Source organism: Microplitis demolitor, chromosome 9, assembly GCF_026212275.2.
Source record: "Microplitis demolitor isolate Queensland-Clemson2020A chromosome 9, iyMicDemo2.1a, whole genome shotgun sequence".
NCBI classification, from domain to species: Eukaryota; Metazoa; Arthropoda; class Insecta; order Hymenoptera; family Braconidae; genus Microplitis; species Microplitis demolitor.
In genome coordinates, this window is record NC_068553.1 from 881,374 (window position 1) to 900,709 (window position 19,336).

A 19,336-nucleotide genomic window follows, 5' to 3' on the forward strand; every position below is an offset into this window, starting at 1 on the left:
GTCATTTACGGCAAATTTACCGTAATTTTACTGTAATATACGGTAATCCACCCTAAAATACGGTAGTACAGTAATTCGTCGCAAATTACAGTAATTTAGCGTAAAATACCGATTTACTGTCATTTACGGTGGATTTACCGTAATTTTACTGTAACATACGGTAATCCACTAAAATACGGAAGTACAGTAATTCACCGCAAATTACAGTAATCCAGAGTAAAATACCGATTTACTGTCATTCACGGCAAATTTACCGTAATTTTACTGTTATATACGGTAATCCACTAAAATACGGTAGTACAGTAATTCACCGCAAATTACAGTAATCCAGAGTAAAATACCGATTTACTGTCATTTACGGTGTATTTACCGTAATTTTACTGTAATATACGGTAATCCACCCTAAAATATGGTAGTACAGTAATTCGCCGTAAATTACAGTAATCCAGCGTAAAATACCGATTTACTGTCATTTACGGTGGATTTGCCGTAATTTTACTGTAATATACGGTGATCCACCCTAAAATACAGTAGTACAGTAATTCGCCGTAAATTTCAGTAATCCAGCGTAAAATACCGATTTACTGATATTTACGGTGGATTTACCGTAATTTGAAGTGATTTTACTGTAATATACGGTGATCCACCCTAAAATACGGTAGTACAGTAATTCGCCGTAAATTACAGTAATCCAGCGTAAAATACCGATTTACTGTCATTTACGGTGGATTTACCGTAATTTTACTGTAATATACGGTAATTCACCCTAAAATACGGTAGTACAGTAATTCGCCGCAAATTACAGCAATTCAGCGTAAAATACCGATTTACTGTTACTTACGGTGTATTTACCGTAATTTAAAGTGATTTTACTGTAATGTACGGTAATCCACCCTAAAATACGGTATTACAGTAATTCGCTGAAAATTACAGTAATCCAGCGTAAAATACCGATTTGCTGTCATTTACGGTAGATTTACCGTAATTTAAAGTGATTTTACTGTAATGTACGGTAAGCCACCCTAAAATACGGTTGTATGGTAATCTATCTGACTTTTTTTACCATAAATTTACGGGAAAATTTCCTAGGTTACGGTAAACCCGCCGTGATTTACAGTAAACCCACCGTAATTCACCCATTTACCGTAAGCTGCGTTAAAACCATCTGAATTTTTCGGTAATTTATCGTATTTTGCAGTAGATTTTCAGTAAAAACACCGTAAATTTGCGATAAATCAGGTCTGCTAGGGTTTGCATTATAACCCTCATTAAAAACTCCTCTATAATCTGATTAAAACTCAATCGAATTTGAATCAGATTCAATCGGAAGTAAACATTCAAATGGAATCTCGGGAACGTTTCAAATATTCGATTGAATCCAATTCAAATTTTTTAATCAGATTCAATCAGAAAATAATAATTTTTTTTCCGATTAACTTTCAATTGGATGAACTCGGAATTTTCTGATTAAATCCGATCAAAAATTATTGAAAGTCAATCGAAAATTTCCGATTACAATTTTTCCTTCGGAGTCTTAATCAGAGAAATAAAAACTAAAATTTCCTTGGGATTAGAAAAAATTTTTTCTTCCTTCAAGAAAATTTTTGTTTTTATTTTATAATGCAAAAAATTTCTTAAATTTTTCTGTGTACAATAAAATGTTAATTTTTTAATCGTAGCGTGTTAATTGTAAATTATTTTTATCGTGTTAATAAAATGTTGAATTACTGTATCTTTAATAAAAAAAATTTTTGAAATTTATATGGTAATTTAAGTTTATAAATTTATTGGGTATAATTTAAAAATTAGGTAAGTAATTTAGCATTTAATAAATAATAAAGTTAATATTTGCGTGTAGAGTTGTAATAAAAAGCAATTGGATTGAAATTCACTTAAATTATATGAAATTTAAATTTTAAATTGGCACTTATTACAAATATGTCGGAAGATATCGAGACTGATACGTAACATTTTTTTTTTTTATTAAAGTTACTGCATGGTCAGTAATGTCATACTTTAACATATTGATGTTTATTATTTATTTTAAGGATTATGAAAAATTTTCCAGAATTTTTTTTTTTTCAACAAATCATCAATTTTGTGACTAGTTGCGATATTCATACATAGAATAGAACATTAAATTGAATTGAAAAAAAAATGTGAATGAGGAAAAATAAATCATTTAGAAACTACCGACTGTCGTGAATTTTCAAAACGTAAAAAGTAATTTTAATTCAACAATAATAATTACAATGAACCCTCGCGGACCTGGAATCACTGTAAAATCATAATGAAATCACAGTGAGATTATAGTAAAAACATTGTGAGACTATGATGAAATTACAGTAAAATCACCGTGATTTTGTGCCATTCGGTCACTGTAGTTTTATGGTTATCTCACAGTGATTCGATAGTGATTTCACAGTGATCTTATTATGTTATCACAGTCGATTCATAGTTACCTCACAGTGGTATTGCAGTGATTTTAGTGTGGTACCACAGCCAATTCAGAGTGAATCAACAGTGAATTTCCAGTAAACTTACAGTAAATTCACCGTGAATATACAGTAAATTTACAGTGAATATATAGTGAATTCACAGTGAATTTCCAATGAACTTACAGTAAAGTCACTGTGAATTTACTGTAAGTTTACTGGAAATTCTCTGTGGAAAAAAAATACAAAAAAATTATTAAAACCTACCATCATTTTTTTTTTCAAATAAAAAAAAAACAAAAATTTTCAATGACTATCATTTTTTAATTTTTTTGTCATTCTATAATATCAAACTTTGAAGCTTTTTGTAATTTTTTCCATTAAACTTATTTTTCTCAAAACACATCTTGAAAATTTTTAAGTGTTCAGAGAACTTTGAAATAAAAAAAAAAGAATACAAACAAAAATTAAAAATGGCCATCATGACACAAATATTCAGTTTATTTAAAAAAAGTACATAAAAAAGTTGAAGAATGTTTGAACAACTTTTTTTTTGCTATTCTAAAATCACCATAAAACTATAGGCAAATCATCATAAATTTTCTGTGGAATCATGGTGAAATCACTATTAATTTACTGTGAAATCATGGTGAAATCACCATTAATTTACTGTAGAATCATGGTGAAATCACCATTAATTTGCTGCGAAATCATGGTAAAATTGTCATTAATTCACTGCAAAATCATGGTGAAAACACTATTGATTTACTGTGAAATCACCATTACTTTACTGTGAAATCATGGTGAAATCAGCATTAATTTACTGTGAATTCACTATGAAATCACCGTAAATACACCGTCAAATTACGGTGAGAGTGAATTCACTGTGATTTCACAGTGATTCCAAGTCCGCGATGGAACAAGTAAAATATATTCGGGTGGAGGGGTGGGGGTCTGGTTGAATTTTTTATATTTTTGTACCCATTAAAAGACACCTAATCCTAAATTTTGAGCCCTTAATTTTCAAAAACCTTGGAGATATGAATTTTTTAAAATCGCGAAAAAATAACGATAAGGTAATTTTCAGAAATTCATCTCTTGATTAAATTAGGGGAGAGTGGGGTCAATTGGACCAGGGGGCAATTGAAGCAGCTTAAAAAATCGAAAAACATCGAAAAATGGGTCGTCCTCTCGGAATTATATTTTAATACACTAAACCTTAGTCTGATAAAAATTTCGAACCAATATCATGATTTAATTTTAAAAAATTCAAGTTTTTGTGTTTTTAGGCATCTAAACTTTTTTTTCAGCTCTCGACAAATTGTTTAATAATTTTTCAATTTTCAAATGTAATCTTGAAATTTTTTTGTAATACCTTCATACATATATTAGTCATAAATTTCTAACTTTACTTCTAGTAAAATAGTTCTTGAATATTTGTTCCAGTATATTTATAATTTCCTGACATTTTCAGGATTTCCTGAGTAGAAATGTGGTCATCGTCATAAAAGTCGAAAATAGTAAATGTTAAAAATAAATTTTTATACTTTAAATTATATTTACTAAGTACACAACTGTTTGTTCACATTTAACAATAATAATAATAATAATAATAATAACAATAGCTTGTAAAAAACCACACATACAAAAAATCTTACTAATTAAATTTAAAAAGAAAATTTCAAACTTTACGTTTCTTAACATTATTCTTAATATTCTTACCAAGTCGCTTCGCGGGTACTTTATTTTTATTTTTTTTATCATTACTTCCATCCTCATCATCACTATTATTATCATCATCATTAGAATTATTCATATCATATTTAGATGCTATTTTCTCTTTAATTAAAACCCCGCGAATTAACTTCCTCCAATTTCCCCAGATTCTTTTGTCGCGTTTATCTTTAGCTCGTCTAACGGCTTCGATTTGTTCCTGTTCCCAGGCACATCGCAAAGTGTCTTCGTGTTCCTCACAGACAACGTAACCTTGAGTCATGGGCATCGCACCGCGACACCCAAAATTGAAACCAACAACCGCTGGTACGCAGTCAATTTTTAGCTTCTTGGCAATACGAAGCAATCCCGGAACTTTTATAAAAAAAAATAACATATTTTAATTAAATACTTACATTACTTTGTATTGAAAATAAAAAGGGAGTCAATGCGCAATTATTTCATGTCTATACTTTATGGTTTGTAATCGGGCAGAAAATTTATTAGTTTTTTTTTTGTTTTTAAAATTGAAATTTTGTAGCCTATCAAAAAAATTCATGTGGGATTTAATGGGAATCCATAGAAATTTATGGAGGAAAGTATGGGATTACTTAAGAATCGATGGGATTCCATGTGGGAAAGTATAGATTAGTTGGGAACCCATGTAAGAAAATGTGGGTACCTGGTTTTCTTTGTAGAAAATCTACATGGAAAACTATGGATACCTCCCGAGTCAAAAGATAAATTCCAGTTCGAATCTCAAAGTACTACGTGAGGTATTTGAGGAACAAGTTGGACGAGATTAAGAACTGTGTGGAAAGTAATTCCAGTTTAGGCCTCAATGTTGTAGTTACGGGCAATTTTACATAATTGAGGGCTAAACTGGTATAAAAAAAAATTTTGCGGGGGCCTCAAAATCCTCATAATATAAAAAAATTTACTGCTACAGATTTAGGCCTCAATTTCTCAAATGACGTAACCTATGTGGGTTCCCTCACATTTTTTCGTAAAAAATAAATACTTTAGACCGAGAATCTCAAAAAAATTGACCCAAAAATAAATAATTAATTACAAATTTGCAGAAAAATTACCGGAACCTCTATTAAATATAACAAATGAAAATGAATATTTTTTTTTATTTATATCCATTCAAAAAAAATATAATGGTTACTATGAGAAAATAGTTAACCGAAAGAAAATTTAGTATACATTTTTTCAATCAAAATACAAAAATTTATTGAGGACAAAATGTTTGATATTGTATTCTATATTATTTAAGAAGTTTAAAAAAAATTTTTTTTTGAAACCTATTAAAAGTTTGTCCAGGAATATATAAAAACGAATAATAATAATAATAAATTAATGAATTTTTTTTATTTGACATATATATTTTTGTAAGTATTCAGTTTTTTTTTCAACTCGAAAATTTACTAAGTCCAGAAAACGATAATTTATTTTTTGAGGATTTTGAGAGCTTCGTTAGAATTTAAAACCGATGAAAAGTTTCCATTTAAACCTCATAATTCTCACTGAAGATTTAGAGTGCCAATATCATATCATTTTTCGTCCGGTAAATAAAAGATCCAAGTAATTGAATTTTTTCAGGTCCAAACTATAATTTGTTTTTTGATTCGGGCAGGATTTCCATAAAAAAATTCCATGTAAGAAACTATGAATACCTGAATTCCCATTTAAAAAAAACATACAGAAACTTGGATATCTGGATTTCCATATAGAAAATCTATATGGAAAATTGTGGATGCCTGGATTCCAAAATAAGGATTTCACGTAGAAAACTATGGGTTTCTATGAAAAATTTCTAAGATAAAAAAGCAAAATATCGAAAACAAAAAAAATTAGCAACTTGGGGCTACAATTTGCTTTTTTTTATTTTTACTCTACGACCATTTTTCCCGAGTTACAGCATGTTGAAAATCACCCAAAAATTTATAATTGTTTTTATATCCCTTAATTTTTGTGAGCAGTGTACATAGTAAACCATAAATGTTTAAATAAAAATCAAAACAAGATTCCCATGTGGGCTAAGGATGGTGTGAGTTCCCATAAGAATCTACGCAGTAAATTTTTGATATAGTATCTTATATACTATAACTATTGTTATTATTGTTATTATTATTGATGAAAATGTACAGAGGGTTAATAATAATATAGATAATAAATATTTGAAGAGCGTACATTCTATGAAATAAGAATACTTACGATCAATATGGACAGTCCCCTTGGGTAACATGCATTGTTTAAACAAGTCGACATTGCCGTACTCATTACGTGGTACTATTCCATTTTTAGCCTGTGGAGGATCGTATTGATTTGTTTGCCATTTACCAAATAGTTCTAGAGGCTGATCTTTAACTAATTGTCCTGTAAACTATTTTTAACATCATAATTATTCCATGAGTAGAAAAAATGGAGATTTATGAATAATAATTATTTATTACTTGACTTTACTTTTTTTCAAACTTCAAATAAAAAAAAAAAAAATATATCCAGAGCTCTAATTTCGAGATGTTTTTTTTTATATATTACGAATTCCTCAGCAGTTTTTTTTCTAATAGTGCATTCAGAAATTCTCTGGCTTAATATAAAAAAGGCGCGAAAATATTAATAATTTGAATATTTGAAAATCATTGAAATCAAACGGCAAGAATTTGGAATTGCAATTAAAAGAACAAACCCATAACTTTTTTTTTAAGGTAGTTCCAGCGTGGTATACTTTAGTCAGAGTATTTACTATAAAAAAAAAAATTAAGAAGCCTCGGCACACAGACGTTCACACATACAATTACATATTGTTAGTTTCAGTGATCTAACAACGTTGCTCTGAGTGTTTATGGTATCAGTATATGTAAATAATATTGCGGTTTCTAATAATAGTACCTATTATTTAATTAAAAAGATGCCTAAGCAATTACGGCACAAAGGTCAATTTATAAAAAACGAAAATTTATCACCATTACTTTACTGTGAAATCATGGTGAAATCACCATTACAGTACTACCTTAGTAAGTTACGACGATTTGGGACCGTCGTAATAGTTTAAGGGGCAATAAAAGTATTAGTCTCGATTGACCTGGAGCTAGGAAGGGTATGTACGTGTGGGATCGTTAGTGTCTGTAAATCCAGGCAAAAAAATTTATCAGTAACATTTAATTTTTCATTTCTCGAAATCAATATAAATAATTATTATTTAATTTTACTTGCAATAATGAGTCAAATAAATTTTTTCTTAAATAAAAAAATTTTTAACGATTGTTTTATTAGAAAAAAAATAATGATTAAGTAAATAATATTAGAAATTTTAAATATTCATTTGTTTTATGATTAATATTAAATCTGATATTAATTTAAAACTTAAGTAACGGCTGGATGGGTTATCTTAAAGTCTAATAAACTAAATTAACTCAAAATTTATCGATTGTATATTTTTTACAATTTTTGCATGTCCACATTACCCCTCAAAATCTCATGAAATGATCAGCTACTTTATAAAATACAATAAACATACTCTCACACATACTATGAAACTGAAATGTAGTATGAGGGTCTCAGGTAGTTCGAAAATTTTTTTTGGTGGTTTAGGGTTAAGCACGGGTTGTAAAAATGAGAAAATTCGTAATAGTGTAAGGTCGTAACTTACTAAGGTAGTATTGTACTTTACTGTAAAATCATTGTGAAATTAGCATCAATTTACTGTGAAATAATGATGAAATCACCATAAATTTACTGTAAACTCGCAGTAAAATCACAGTGAAATGACTACTAAATCACAATGACAAAATGGCACAAAATCACTGTGAATTCACTATGAAATCACCGTAAATACACCGTCAAATTACGGTGAAAGTGAATTCACTGTGATTCCAAGTCCGCGAGGGTTAATATGTGAAATATAAAAATTTACCTTGTCCATTTTAGGCATAGCTTTAACAACTTTATAAGGCACTTGACTTGGTTTAACAACACGCGCTTCCTTCAGCCAAGTTTCGCGGCTTCTCAATGTATGGACACAATGCCTCGAATAAACAGCTTCGCCATTTTTCAAATGAGCAATTGGTACACAATCTGGTGGATACAACGCTTCATATTTAAGTAAATGCCTCGCCAATGCATACAACGGATGCCCTTTATAATTAGAAATACTATCTGGTAATGGCTGTTCCATTTCCCTAAATTTCGAAATATAACTCTGTTAATATAACGCTTTGAACCAAATATTAGATAGTGCTTACATAGTAAGTAATGACTCGTCTTCAGCTCTGGACAATGCACTATTACTTTCCACCCAGGGTGATAATGTATCTGACCACCATTCTTGATCAATACGTTGCTTTCGTGTTACTGTTAACCAATGGGGACAATAACGTCTTGTAACATCTTTTATTGTTCCTATTGAATTCCATGCTACTACATATAATACTGGTGATGGTGCTTTTTTCTAATCAAATCAGTAAAAACAAAATTTATCCAACAAAATATAGCATTTTAAATTATATTACCCAATAAAAAAAATCGATGTAGGATTCTATAGGAATTCATAGAAATCCATGCGAGAAAGTATGGATTTACATAAGAATCTATGGGTATAGATTAGGGTGGGTCAAAAAAATTAACTTATCGAAAAAAAAAAAATAGTCGATTTTTTTGGCCCAGTCTAGTATAGATGTAGAAAAGTATAGATTTATATAGGAATCCATACTGTGGAATCATACCTATGGTGAATCACACAAGAATTTTTATGCATTTATGCTTGATTCTTATGGGATACTTTGTGAAAATGCAGTGTGGGAGTGCACATAGATATTTCAACAAGATTCCTACATGGATTTTTTAGTAGTGTAAAAAATAATTATAAAATATACTCACATAAATATCAGATACACAGTGGACTTTTTCATCAGGTACTGAAACACTTATCCAACTTTCTTCATCTTCGACATAAACTTCAACCCATAAATACCTCGAATCTCTCACATCAATAACTTCCCCTTCTTCATCATCTTCATCACTTGATAATACTTTTCTACTCTTATCACTTATACCCTCGTCCTTATCCACGCAACTCTTCTTTTTAACCTCCTCCTTAACTAACCTGTTAGTCCCTAATTTTTTCTTCTCACTAAACTCTTTTTCCGAGTCATCACTCCCCTCCTCTTCCCCATCTTCCTCTTCCTCATCCTCGTCATCAAAGTCTATTTTTTTAACCTCTTCTTTCTTATCCTTATTTTTACTTCTCGTTGATCTTTTTTTATCTTCCCGTTCTTCCTTTTTAGACATCTTTTTATTTCCTACTTTATTGTCCTCCTTTTTAGACCTCGATCTCATTGATCTCGACCCTTCACTTCTTTCCTCAACACTTGCATCCTCTTCCTTCTTAATTTTTTTCTCCTCTTTAATATCTTCACTTCTTTTCATTCTCTTAAGTCTTTTTTTTTCCGTCTCTTTTTCATTTCTCAATTTATTCAAACTCTTCCCCCCTGTTCCTTCTTCCTCACTCTCCTCTCCATCTTCATCCAATTTCTTCCCCCCTTTTTCTTCCTTAACCTCCTCACTTTTCTTTAATCTCTTCCCTCTTTCTCCTCCCTTAAAATCTTCTCCATCTTCATCTTCTTCCTTTCCTTTAGTATCTTCTTTACTCTCCTCATTCCTCTTCAATTTTTTTACTCCTCCTTCCTTACTCCTCGCAAACTTCTCCCTCAATAACTCAGCCGCCCGTTTTTTCGCCTCTTCCTTCGCCAACTTATCAGCAACTTTCGAATTCCCAACAACTGAATCCTTCCTATTCTCACAAACTCTTCCATTCCCTCTTCCCCTTCCTCTTCCTCTTCCCTTAGCTTTAGCTCTGGCATTCAAAAGCCTAATTCCAATATCCTCCTCGACTTTCTCCTTCTTAGCTTTGGTCTCTTTGGCCCCTCCCTCCTCTTTCTTAACCCGAAACAGCTGATCCGATCTTGGTTTCATCACCGGAGGACAAAGAGACAAAACAAGCCGGGAATTGCATCCAATCGCCCTCAGTGCAGCAATAAACAACAAGACCCATTCCCTGTAATTTCTCACCTTCTTGTCCTTTAACCTATTAACCAAAATCTCTTTAGTAACGGGAGAGTTCTCCTTATTAAATTCTATTTTAATCGTTCCCCTGAACCATTTAGTAAATTGTTGGACATATTTTATATCAACCCTCCCTTTGGGGTAACTATTTTTCGGAATTAATGACAACATTATCGACATAACCTCGGGATCATTAATCTGCTGGTTGAGATGGAAACCATGAGCCAACCAACAAAGGAGACCAACTTTATGAACCAATAGCTGATTAGAACGAACCCTAGCGTTCATTCTCTTAATCAACTGAGCTTCGAAGTCAATTTTTTTTCTCTTACGATTAAAAACCGGGAGCCCGGTTCCTGGAAGCGTAATATTGACTCCTTCTTTGGGAATTGAATAGTCAGGAGGTTTCTCCTGGTTCTTCTGAACTTCATGTTCAGCATCTGAACCAGAAGAATCTGACTGATGATCAAAGGAACCTAGACCACTTTCATGTTTTAGCAAGAGGTCGGCTATTTCGGTTGATAATTTTTGCTTTTTTGGTGACTTGGTCACCGCGGGTGCTAATCCCGATGAGGATGATGCTGATGCTGACGGGTCGACATTAATATTATTTAGTTTCTCGAGATTTTTCATTACTTCCAGCAGAAGGTCTGCGTTGGAAGCGGAAGTATCTGTGATGTCATCATCAGATTCTGATGAACTGGATATTATTCTAGATCTTACCTTTACTCGAGGTGATTTCGAGGTTGATGCAGTTGGTTTTGATGTCGGTGATGAAAAAAATGAACTGGTGAGATCGATCTTGGAGGCCGGTACCAGGAACTCATTGCTGCTGTCGGAACTTTCATCTTCGGATGACATTTTTTGTTTTTCACATTAAAATTTTTTTGATATTTAAATCTTGTTTATAAACACTGACACTGAACTTGAGTTGCTGGTGTAAACATAACCGCGTACAGCGATGGCACGTGAGTAGAGGCGGGAAGATGGTAGGTCAGCGCTTGTTGATAAAAACGGAACTTTTGAAAAAAATAGCGGGAATTTTTAATAATTTTGAATTTCATGTGATGAAATTTTGAGAAATTGCGTTCAATGAAATTTGAAAAATTTTTAGATCGTTACCGAAAAAATAAAAATATTTTCAAAAATTTTTTAAAAATTTTATCTGATCTTATTTAACAAAGTTACATGAAATTTTCAAAATAAATTCGGAAAATTTATTGCATTTTTAAAAAATGTTTTTAATTTATGATTCACGAAAAAAAAAAATTTATTAAAATCAAAGACTAAATTTTGAAAATTATGTAAAATTTTATGAAATCTTTGTCAAAAAAATTATTTAATTAATATTTTTAGTGGTTCTACAAAAATTTATTTAATTTTCTAATTTTTTATATTTTTATGAATTTTTAGTTTTACAAAAAAAAAATTGATTTGTAAAATTTTATAAAATTGTAGGCAATTTAATAAAATATCAAAAATCAATTTTACTAAATTTATAAAATTTTATTTAATAAATTTCATAAATTTTTAGTCTGTAAAAAAAAAATTAATTTACCAAATTTATAAAATTTAAAAATAAAAATTTGTAATTAAAAATTGATGAGTAAAAAACCATGCAAAAAATTTATAAAATAAATTTTTGAAAAAATCTCTTAAACATAAAAATTTACCATCAAATTTTTAAAAAATTTAAAATAATTTTTTGTTTAAAAAACTTCCAATTTTTTATTCAAATAATTTTTTTCTCGCTAGAAAATTAAAAAAAAAATTCTCTAAGTAATCGAAAATTAAAAATTTTACGTCTAGAATATTTTTATCTCCATTTTCAGCGACTCCAAGATTTTAAAACCAAAATAATTTAATTTTATCATATATATATTTTTTAATATAATATATATTATATCAATATATTTAATAACATTTATAATACTTTGTGAAAAGATATTACAGTGTAATGTACACGTATATAATATATTACATTCAATTTACGTATATAATTAATAAAAACAATGGCATTGAATAATATTTAGCAAAAAAAAAATTTTAATTTTAATTAAAATTAATAATTATATTTTTTTTTTTGGGCAATAAAAAACATAAGATGATAACTACTCTGTCATTTGCAATAATGAATTAATAGTCATATCTTTTTTTCCATTATTTGCATCATAAACAGATTTAATAACTTCTTTATCAATATTCGGAAACATTTCAGCAATCTGGAAAAAAATAATTTTATTAATTAATAAAATTTTTTTAAAATTACAGTGCCCGTGTAAAAATAAAAAAATATCGAAAAAGTTTGACATGTCGAATTTCAAAATTTGAGACCATTCCTAACTTTTTTCGAGTTATTGCAATATTTATACATAAGGTAAATGTCCCAATACCGGAACAAGACCCAATACCGGAACGATTTGATAATCATTATATTATATTTCAACTCGTACGCGATGAAACTAAATAAAACTTTCTTTATTTGAAACCTTAATCTTTCAGTTAAAAAATAAGATATAAAATAAATTTTAAAAAATATTTAAAATATGAAAAAAAAATGTTAATTAGAGCAATAGTCTCGGATTCATGGGTTTTTCATGTCTCTTAATGGTTTTGCTAAGAAATCAGTCAATGGTCTTAAGCTTATAGAAAATCCATAGAATTACTTTTCAATAATTTTTTTTTTGTATATGCATCTTGAATGACATAAAATTCAAGAAAACATATTAAAAATATGAAAAAAATAGTATTATTATATTAATTTTACTGTTCGTCTATTGGTACACCAAAATGAACCCGTGCCCAGTACCGGAACAGCCAATCATATTAATGTTATCGATAGACATTAACGGTGAGTTTTATTGACTGGCTAAATCAAGTACAATATTAATTATTACTGGAGCCCTAATATTTAATGCAGTATGTATAATTGTTATAAAAAATACATCAAATATAGATAAACTCTAATTTAAATCATAAAAAATAAATTTTTGTTTTTAGTTTTTTTTTTTAAATTATTTTTCTAGTATAACCTCAAATGATTTATTTTGTTTCTATTCTTTAGTTCAAAATATTTATTTTCATTGAATATTCAATCATTTTAAAATTTTAAATACATTTTACATTATGGGTGTGATATAGCAGACATCAGACAAATTTAAAATAATTAATAAATCGAGTAAATAATTAATAATATAAAATTTAAAAAAATGCGAATTCAAAAAATTTTGAAATTAATAGTGCTTTTTTTGTAAATATTATTTTTTTAATTATTTATCTTATTTATTTATAATTTGAAAGTTCTCTGATGTCTGCTACAATCATACTCGTTTTACATTAATATTATTTAATAATTATTAATATTTTCACCATGAATAAATGCAAAAAATAACTTATTTTATTTACTGTTCCGGTATTAGGACAACCGAATTCCCGTATTGGGACAAGGCTATTTCAGCGTTCCGGTATTTGGTCTTTTGGGTGTTATAGAAAAAAATTTTTTTTTTATATTAAATTTAAGAAAAATGAACTAATTTGATTATTTTTGAATTGGTAAATGTCTATTCTATATGATGTAATAAATTATTTTGGTTTATAATTTATTTGAATATTTTTAAAACGATAAAAATCAGTCATATACCCTTCGTCGTTCCGGTATTGGGACATTTACCTTAGTTTCTCAATTTTCTGCATGTGCATATTTTTTAATTTTTTTTTTTTTTTTTTTTACACGGGTGAGAGAATAGGATTGGAGACTAATTAATAAATTACTTGTTTAAGTTCTTCCTCAGCTTGAGGTAAAGAACTTGGAATAGGCGCAGCAACTTGAGCAACCGGTGGTGCCGTATAAACATTTACAGGAGCGTATCCAGGCATTCCAAACATTAAATTAGACGTTGCTGAAGGTACCATGACAACTGGCGGTCCACTTAAATAAGGACCAGCTTTACTCTAAATAATAAAAACAAAAGCTTATTAATTTATTTCTCAAATTTATGAATAGGGGAAACTAATCTTGAATTGTTTGTTTTGAAAATTTGTGTAAAAAAAAAAGTGTATTTTTATTTGACTTCGTCATGAAATTCTGCGTAAAATGAGTACCCACATCAATATATTTTGGTAATGATGATTATTAGTTATTATGATTAATTACTTAATTAATTATGTATTTATTGTTTCATTGAAATATATTGTTGTGGGTACTCTTTTAAGAATTTTATAGACTACATACAATTCGAGTAATTTTGAAAAAAAATTTTTTCAAAAAAAAAATTTGCTAATTGATAATAATAATAATAATAATACTTTATTCAAATTTGAATTAAATGTAAAAAGGTTCGTATGGTTCTGATAATTGAGAGATTTCGTGAAGTTTGAGTACCCACATCAATATATTTGGATCAAAAAAATTAATAATTAATTTTTTCAAAAACTCAATTACTATCGAAATTATCCTAAGACCATTTTTTCAGAACATATCGTTGTGAGTACTCATTTTAAGCAGCATTTTATCTGTTATACAAATAGACTCATCAAATCCCAAAAATTTTGAAAAAAAAAAAAATATATATATATATATATACTAATCAATACTAATATTAATATTCGGACTGAAGTCCAAAAAATGTGAAATAAGTAGTAGAGGTAAACTCGTAGTTCAATTCTATGAAGTTTGAGTACCCACATCAATATATTTGGATGAAAAAAATTAATAATTAATTTTCTCAAAAATTTAATTACTCTAAAATTACTGAAATATCATTTTTTTGGAATATACCGTTGTGGGTACTCATTCAACGCAGAATTTCATCAGGTATCCAAATATCCTACTACTTTCATTCAAAAGAATTCCTACTTCATAAAATTATCTAATTACGTAATAAATAATAATTACCGAGTAACTAAAGACTAGATTAATCATTCCTTCTTGATTATCGCCTTGTTTACCACTCAACATATACCAATCCTCATGTGTTTCACCGCGTTGCAACACAGATGCGGGTATTTCAATGTGTCCCCAAGCGATTAATTCATCCATTGTAAATGAACACTCGTCATATACTTCAACATAAATTTGATTAACTCCAGGTGGTATCCAACTATAAATCAAGTAAATAAATAAATAAATATTTCATGAAGTAATTAACTTAACGAATCAATTCTATAAATAATTACCATTGAATAACTTTATTCCAGTGTGGATTTTTTCCTCCATTAGATGCAGTTTGTGTTTCATAAATTGAATGACCGACTCTTAGACGTACATATGGATCCATTCTGGTCATACCATAATTTTTAACTAGTTTTGCCTATTAATTAATTTTTTTTTAATTAAAAGATTATTTTATTGATTAAAAATGCATTAATAAAAAAAAAAAAATTTTTTTCTTAATTTTAATTTAGATTATCTTTATAATTATTATAAATAAATATATGATATATATCGCGTGCCACAAGGTAAAAGGGCGTATTGCTACAGATTAGTAGGGAATTATGCTGAAAGGACGTATAAAAAAATTTTATTTTGCCATTAGCTTTGAAATTTTTCGAAACGCAAAGATCTGCAAAAAAAAATTTTGGCATCCTTGAGCTGAAAGGGCGTATATCAAGAGCTAAGCCCTTTTACCTTTTGAAAAGTAGTGCCTAAAGGTATAAGGGCGCATAAAAAAAAATTATAGTTTTAATACAAAATACTGACAAATAATTTCACAAGACAAGTTAGATGAAAAAACACTCCTCCTACACTTTTTTTTTAATTTATTAAAAATAAAATAACTGAAAAAAAAAATAAAATGAAAATATCAAATTTTCAATTGAATAAAAAATTTTCATAACGACTATAAAAAATAAAAATTTATTGACTTTTTCTTTAATCAGTGTTTTGGATTATGGATCCGTCATGAATCAGAATATATGAAAAAAAAAAAATCCAAAGTACGTGCGACAGACACGGAGGAAGAGGGTATAGGAATCGTACCTAAATGAACCGGTTATTTCTGCTTTTCTTTTTTTTTTCAATTTAGTATAAAAATTTTAAAATACTATTATAAACTCTAATAATTAACTGTGAAATGAAATAACATTCATACAATTTGCAGCATTTTTTTTTTTTTTTTTTTTTTTTTTTTTTGAGACTTCGGTTAAGCTTTTTAATAAATTTTTTAGAAAAAAAATTTATACGCCCTTTTACCTTTTGGTCACAAAATTTTCAAATTCCTAAAGCTAAAAGGGCGCATAATTAAAGACATACGCCCTTTTACCTTTAGGAAAACAATATGTGATTTTCAAGCGTAGAAAATGTTTACTAATCAATTGGCGATGAAAAAAAAATTTATGCGCCCTTTTACCTTTGCAAAGGTAAAAGGGCGCATACATTGGTATACGCCCTTTTACTTTTTGGCACGCGATATAGAATACAATATCAAACATTTTGTCCTCAATAAATTTTTGTATTTTGATTGAAAAAATGTATACTAAATTTTCTTTCGGTTAACTATTTTCTCATAGTAACCATTATATTTTTTTTTGAATGGATATAAATAAAAATAAATATTCATTTTCATTTGTTATATTTAATAGAGGTTCCGGTAATTTTTCTGCAAATTTGTAATTAATTATTTATTTTTGGGTCAATTTTTTTGAGATTCTCGGTCTAAAGTATTTATTTCTTACGAAAAAATGTGAGGGAACCCACATAGGTTACGTCATTTGAGAAATTGAGGCCTAAATCTGTAGCAGTAAATTTTTTTATATTATGAGGATTTTGAGGTCCCCGCATAATTTTTTTTTATACCAGTTTAGCCCTCAATTATGTAAAATTGCCCGTAACTACAACATTGAGGCCTAAACTGGAATTACTTTCCACACAGTTCTTAATCTCGTCCAACTTATTCCTCAAATACCTCACGTAGTATTTTGAGGTTCGAACTGGAATTTGTCTTTTGACTCAGACTAATAAAAAACAAAATAATAACAATAATTACTTGGACAATAGTGATACTGAGTCTTCCAACTCTTGGATCAATTGTCGGTACAGGACCACCTTGTAATTGTTGTAATGCTAATGCTGCTTGTCTATCAGCAGCTTCTTGTTGTTGCTGCGGATTTAATGACTCGTCCAATCGTAAAAAACTTTGTGGTAATGGTCCCAAAAATGACTAAATAAATTACCGTAATAAAAATTAAATGAGGTAATTAAAAATATTAATAATAATCATAATTACTCTTTGTTTCCATTCTTCATGTTGTTGTGATCGTTGAGCAGTCTCCATTATATTTATATATTTTTATTTAAAATTTAAATGAGTGTTACTATATATCAGCAAATAGTAAATTGTTTAATGATATTATAATGATCTTTGTAAAAATAAATTAATTAAATTTATACGTATTTATGATGTAGACAAATTGACAGTACTTTAATACGTAATAAGCTAATAATTATGACGTATTTTAACAGGTAATTGGCGATGACGATTGACGAATAATAATAAGCGCCATTTTTATATAATAATAAACATCGTCAGCTGTGTTTATATTTTTGTACGCATGATCAGCGCGGGAAATTTAAAACGTCGCAAATGACCTGGCTTGTTTTTCGTTAGCTTTTTCCCTAATAGCCACTTTAACTAGAAATTGATGGTAATTTGATGTTTAAATCAGTTAAAATTTGCCATCAATTTGCTGCTCGAATTTGTCATCAATTTGCTGCTTGAATTTGACATCAATTTGCTGCTCGATTTTGTCGTCAATTTGCTGCTTGAATTTGCCATCAATTTGCAGTCCGAATTTGCGGTAAATTTGACAGCAAAAGTTGGAAATATAAATTTGCGGTTAATTTGTCTTCAATTTGAAGGTAAACGTACGAAAAAAAAGTCGGTAATGTCCATTCTTAGCATTTTAAAAGGTAAGCAAATTTATACATAAAATTGTCTACAATTTGACGGTAAAAATACTTAATAATTTTTCAAGTCAAATTAACAACAAATTGACAACAAATTTAGCTTAAAATTGACAACAATTTTTTTCTTGTCAACAAAAAAATTCACCATAATTGAAAAATGAAATAATGCATATTCTATAAGGGATATTCTGGTCGAGAAATTTAAAAAAATGGATTTTCTTTTTTTGTATATTTTTAAAGTTTAGACTCTCAAAAATATGCCCTTGAACGGATTTTTCAAAATTCGAATTATTTTCGGAGATACATAAGAATTTGTGACACAGCACCTAACCTGGCCGAGTGCAGAAAATTACCAGAGCGACCGCAAAAAGTAAACAGTATAAATAAATATTTATTTATTTTAATTCTAAGTTTAATAGGTTACAATCTCTAGCTCTGTAAATAAACAAAACCTTGAAGATGGGATTTGAATAAATTAAATTTAATCAAGAAAAAAAATTAGTTTTGTGAATTTCTTTATTCAAACAAACACCTCTTGATATTATAAACATTAACAATGTGATTTTACTTTGTGAATATCAAGTCAAAGATTAGTGGGCGTAATTGATTTATCCATGCGGTGACAAGAATTCAATTCTAATAAAAAATGTTCATTATTATTATTTTTTTAAATTGACTGTAAATCAAGAAATGTGTCAAAAGAGACGTATTTAAAATTTTTTGACATCGGTTTCGTTTCAAAAATTTTGATTAATCTGTTTTTGATTGGTAACTTTTAAAATCAACGCAAAAAAATTGATGAACAATTAAGGTAAATGTCCCAATACCGGAACAAGACCCAATACCGGAACGATTTGATAATCATTATATTATATTTCAACTCGTACGCGATGAAACTAAATAAAACTTTCTTTATTTGAAACCTTAATCTTTCAGTTAAAAAATAAAATATAAAATAGATTTTAGAAAATATTTAAAATATGAAAAAAAAAATGTTAATTAGAGCAATAGTCTCGGATTCATGACTTTTTCATGTCTCTTAATAGTTTTGCTAAGAAATCAGTCAATGGTCTTAAGCTTATAGAAAATGCATAGAATTACTTTTCAATAATTTTTTTTTTGTATATGCATCTTGAATGACATAAAATTCAAGAAAACATATTAAAAATATGAAAAAAATAGTATTATTATATTAATTTTACTGTTCGTCTATTGG

At 28.6% G+C, this 19,336-nt stretch overlaps 2 protein-coding genes across 2 annotated transcripts; both read right to left on the reverse strand.

The window, feature by feature from the left end:
- Positions 1 to 3,827: 3,827 nt before the first annotated feature.
- LOC103574746 (DNA repair protein complementing XP-C cells homolog) lies at positions 3,828 to 11,175 on the reverse strand. Its single transcript, XM_008554255.2, has 5 exons — positions 9,033 to 11,175; positions 8,399 to 8,604; positions 8,071 to 8,335; positions 6,369 to 6,537; positions 3,828 to 4,523 (listed from the first exon to the last, which is right to left on the reverse strand). The coding sequence occupies exons 1-5, from the start codon at positions 11,076 to 11,078 to the stop codon at positions 4,117 to 4,119; spliced, it is 3,093 nt and encodes a 1,030-aa protein (XP_008552477.1). The 5' UTR covers positions 11,079 to 11,175; the 3' UTR covers positions 3,828 to 4,116.
- A 1,006-nt stretch (positions 11,176 to 12,181) lies between these two features.
- On the reverse strand, positions 12,182 to 17,706 carry LOC103572401 (toll-interacting protein). Its single transcript, XM_053741806.1, has 6 exons — positions 17,441 to 17,706; positions 17,201 to 17,374; positions 15,393 to 15,526; positions 15,112 to 15,316; positions 13,989 to 14,168; positions 12,182 to 12,439 (listed from the first exon to the last, which is right to left on the reverse strand). Exons 1-6 carry the CDS (start codon positions 17,486 to 17,488, stop codon positions 12,329 to 12,331), a joined length of 852 nt encoding a protein of 283 aa, XP_053597781.1. The 5' UTR covers positions 17,489 to 17,706; the 3' UTR covers positions 12,182 to 12,328.
- Positions 17,707 to 19,336: the final 1,630 nt, after the last annotated feature.

What these genes read in the sequence shown, in the direction of transcription:
- LOC103574746 (XM_008554255.2), bottom strand. Translation starts at nt 11,078, where the DNA reads ATGTCATCCGAAGATGAAAGTTCCGACAGCAGCAATGAGTTCCTGGTA. An exon ending in ACTGTGTATCTGATATTTAT is followed by an intron (nt 8,605 to 9,032) that starts GTGAGTATATTT and finishes TGATTTGATTAG; the next exon opens with AAAAAAGCACCATCACCAGT. An exon ending in GACGAGTCATTACTTACTAT is followed by an intron (nt 8,336 to 8,398) that starts GTAAGCACTATC and finishes TTCGAAATTTAG; the next exon opens with GGAAATGGAACAGCCATTAC.
- LOC103572401 (XM_053741806.1), bottom strand. Translation starts at nt 17,488, where the DNA reads ATGGAGACTGCTCAACGATCACAACAACATGAAGAATGGAAACAAAGA. An exon ending in ATCTAGTCTTTAGTTACTCG is followed by an intron (nt 14,169 to 15,111) that starts GTAATTATTATT and finishes TTTATTATTTAG; the next exon opens with AGTAAAGCTGGTCCTTATTT. An exon ending in CTGAGGAAGAACTTAAACAA is followed by an intron (nt 12,440 to 13,988) that starts GTAATTTATTAA and finishes ATTTTTTTCCAG; the next exon opens with ATTGCTGAAATGTTTCCGAA.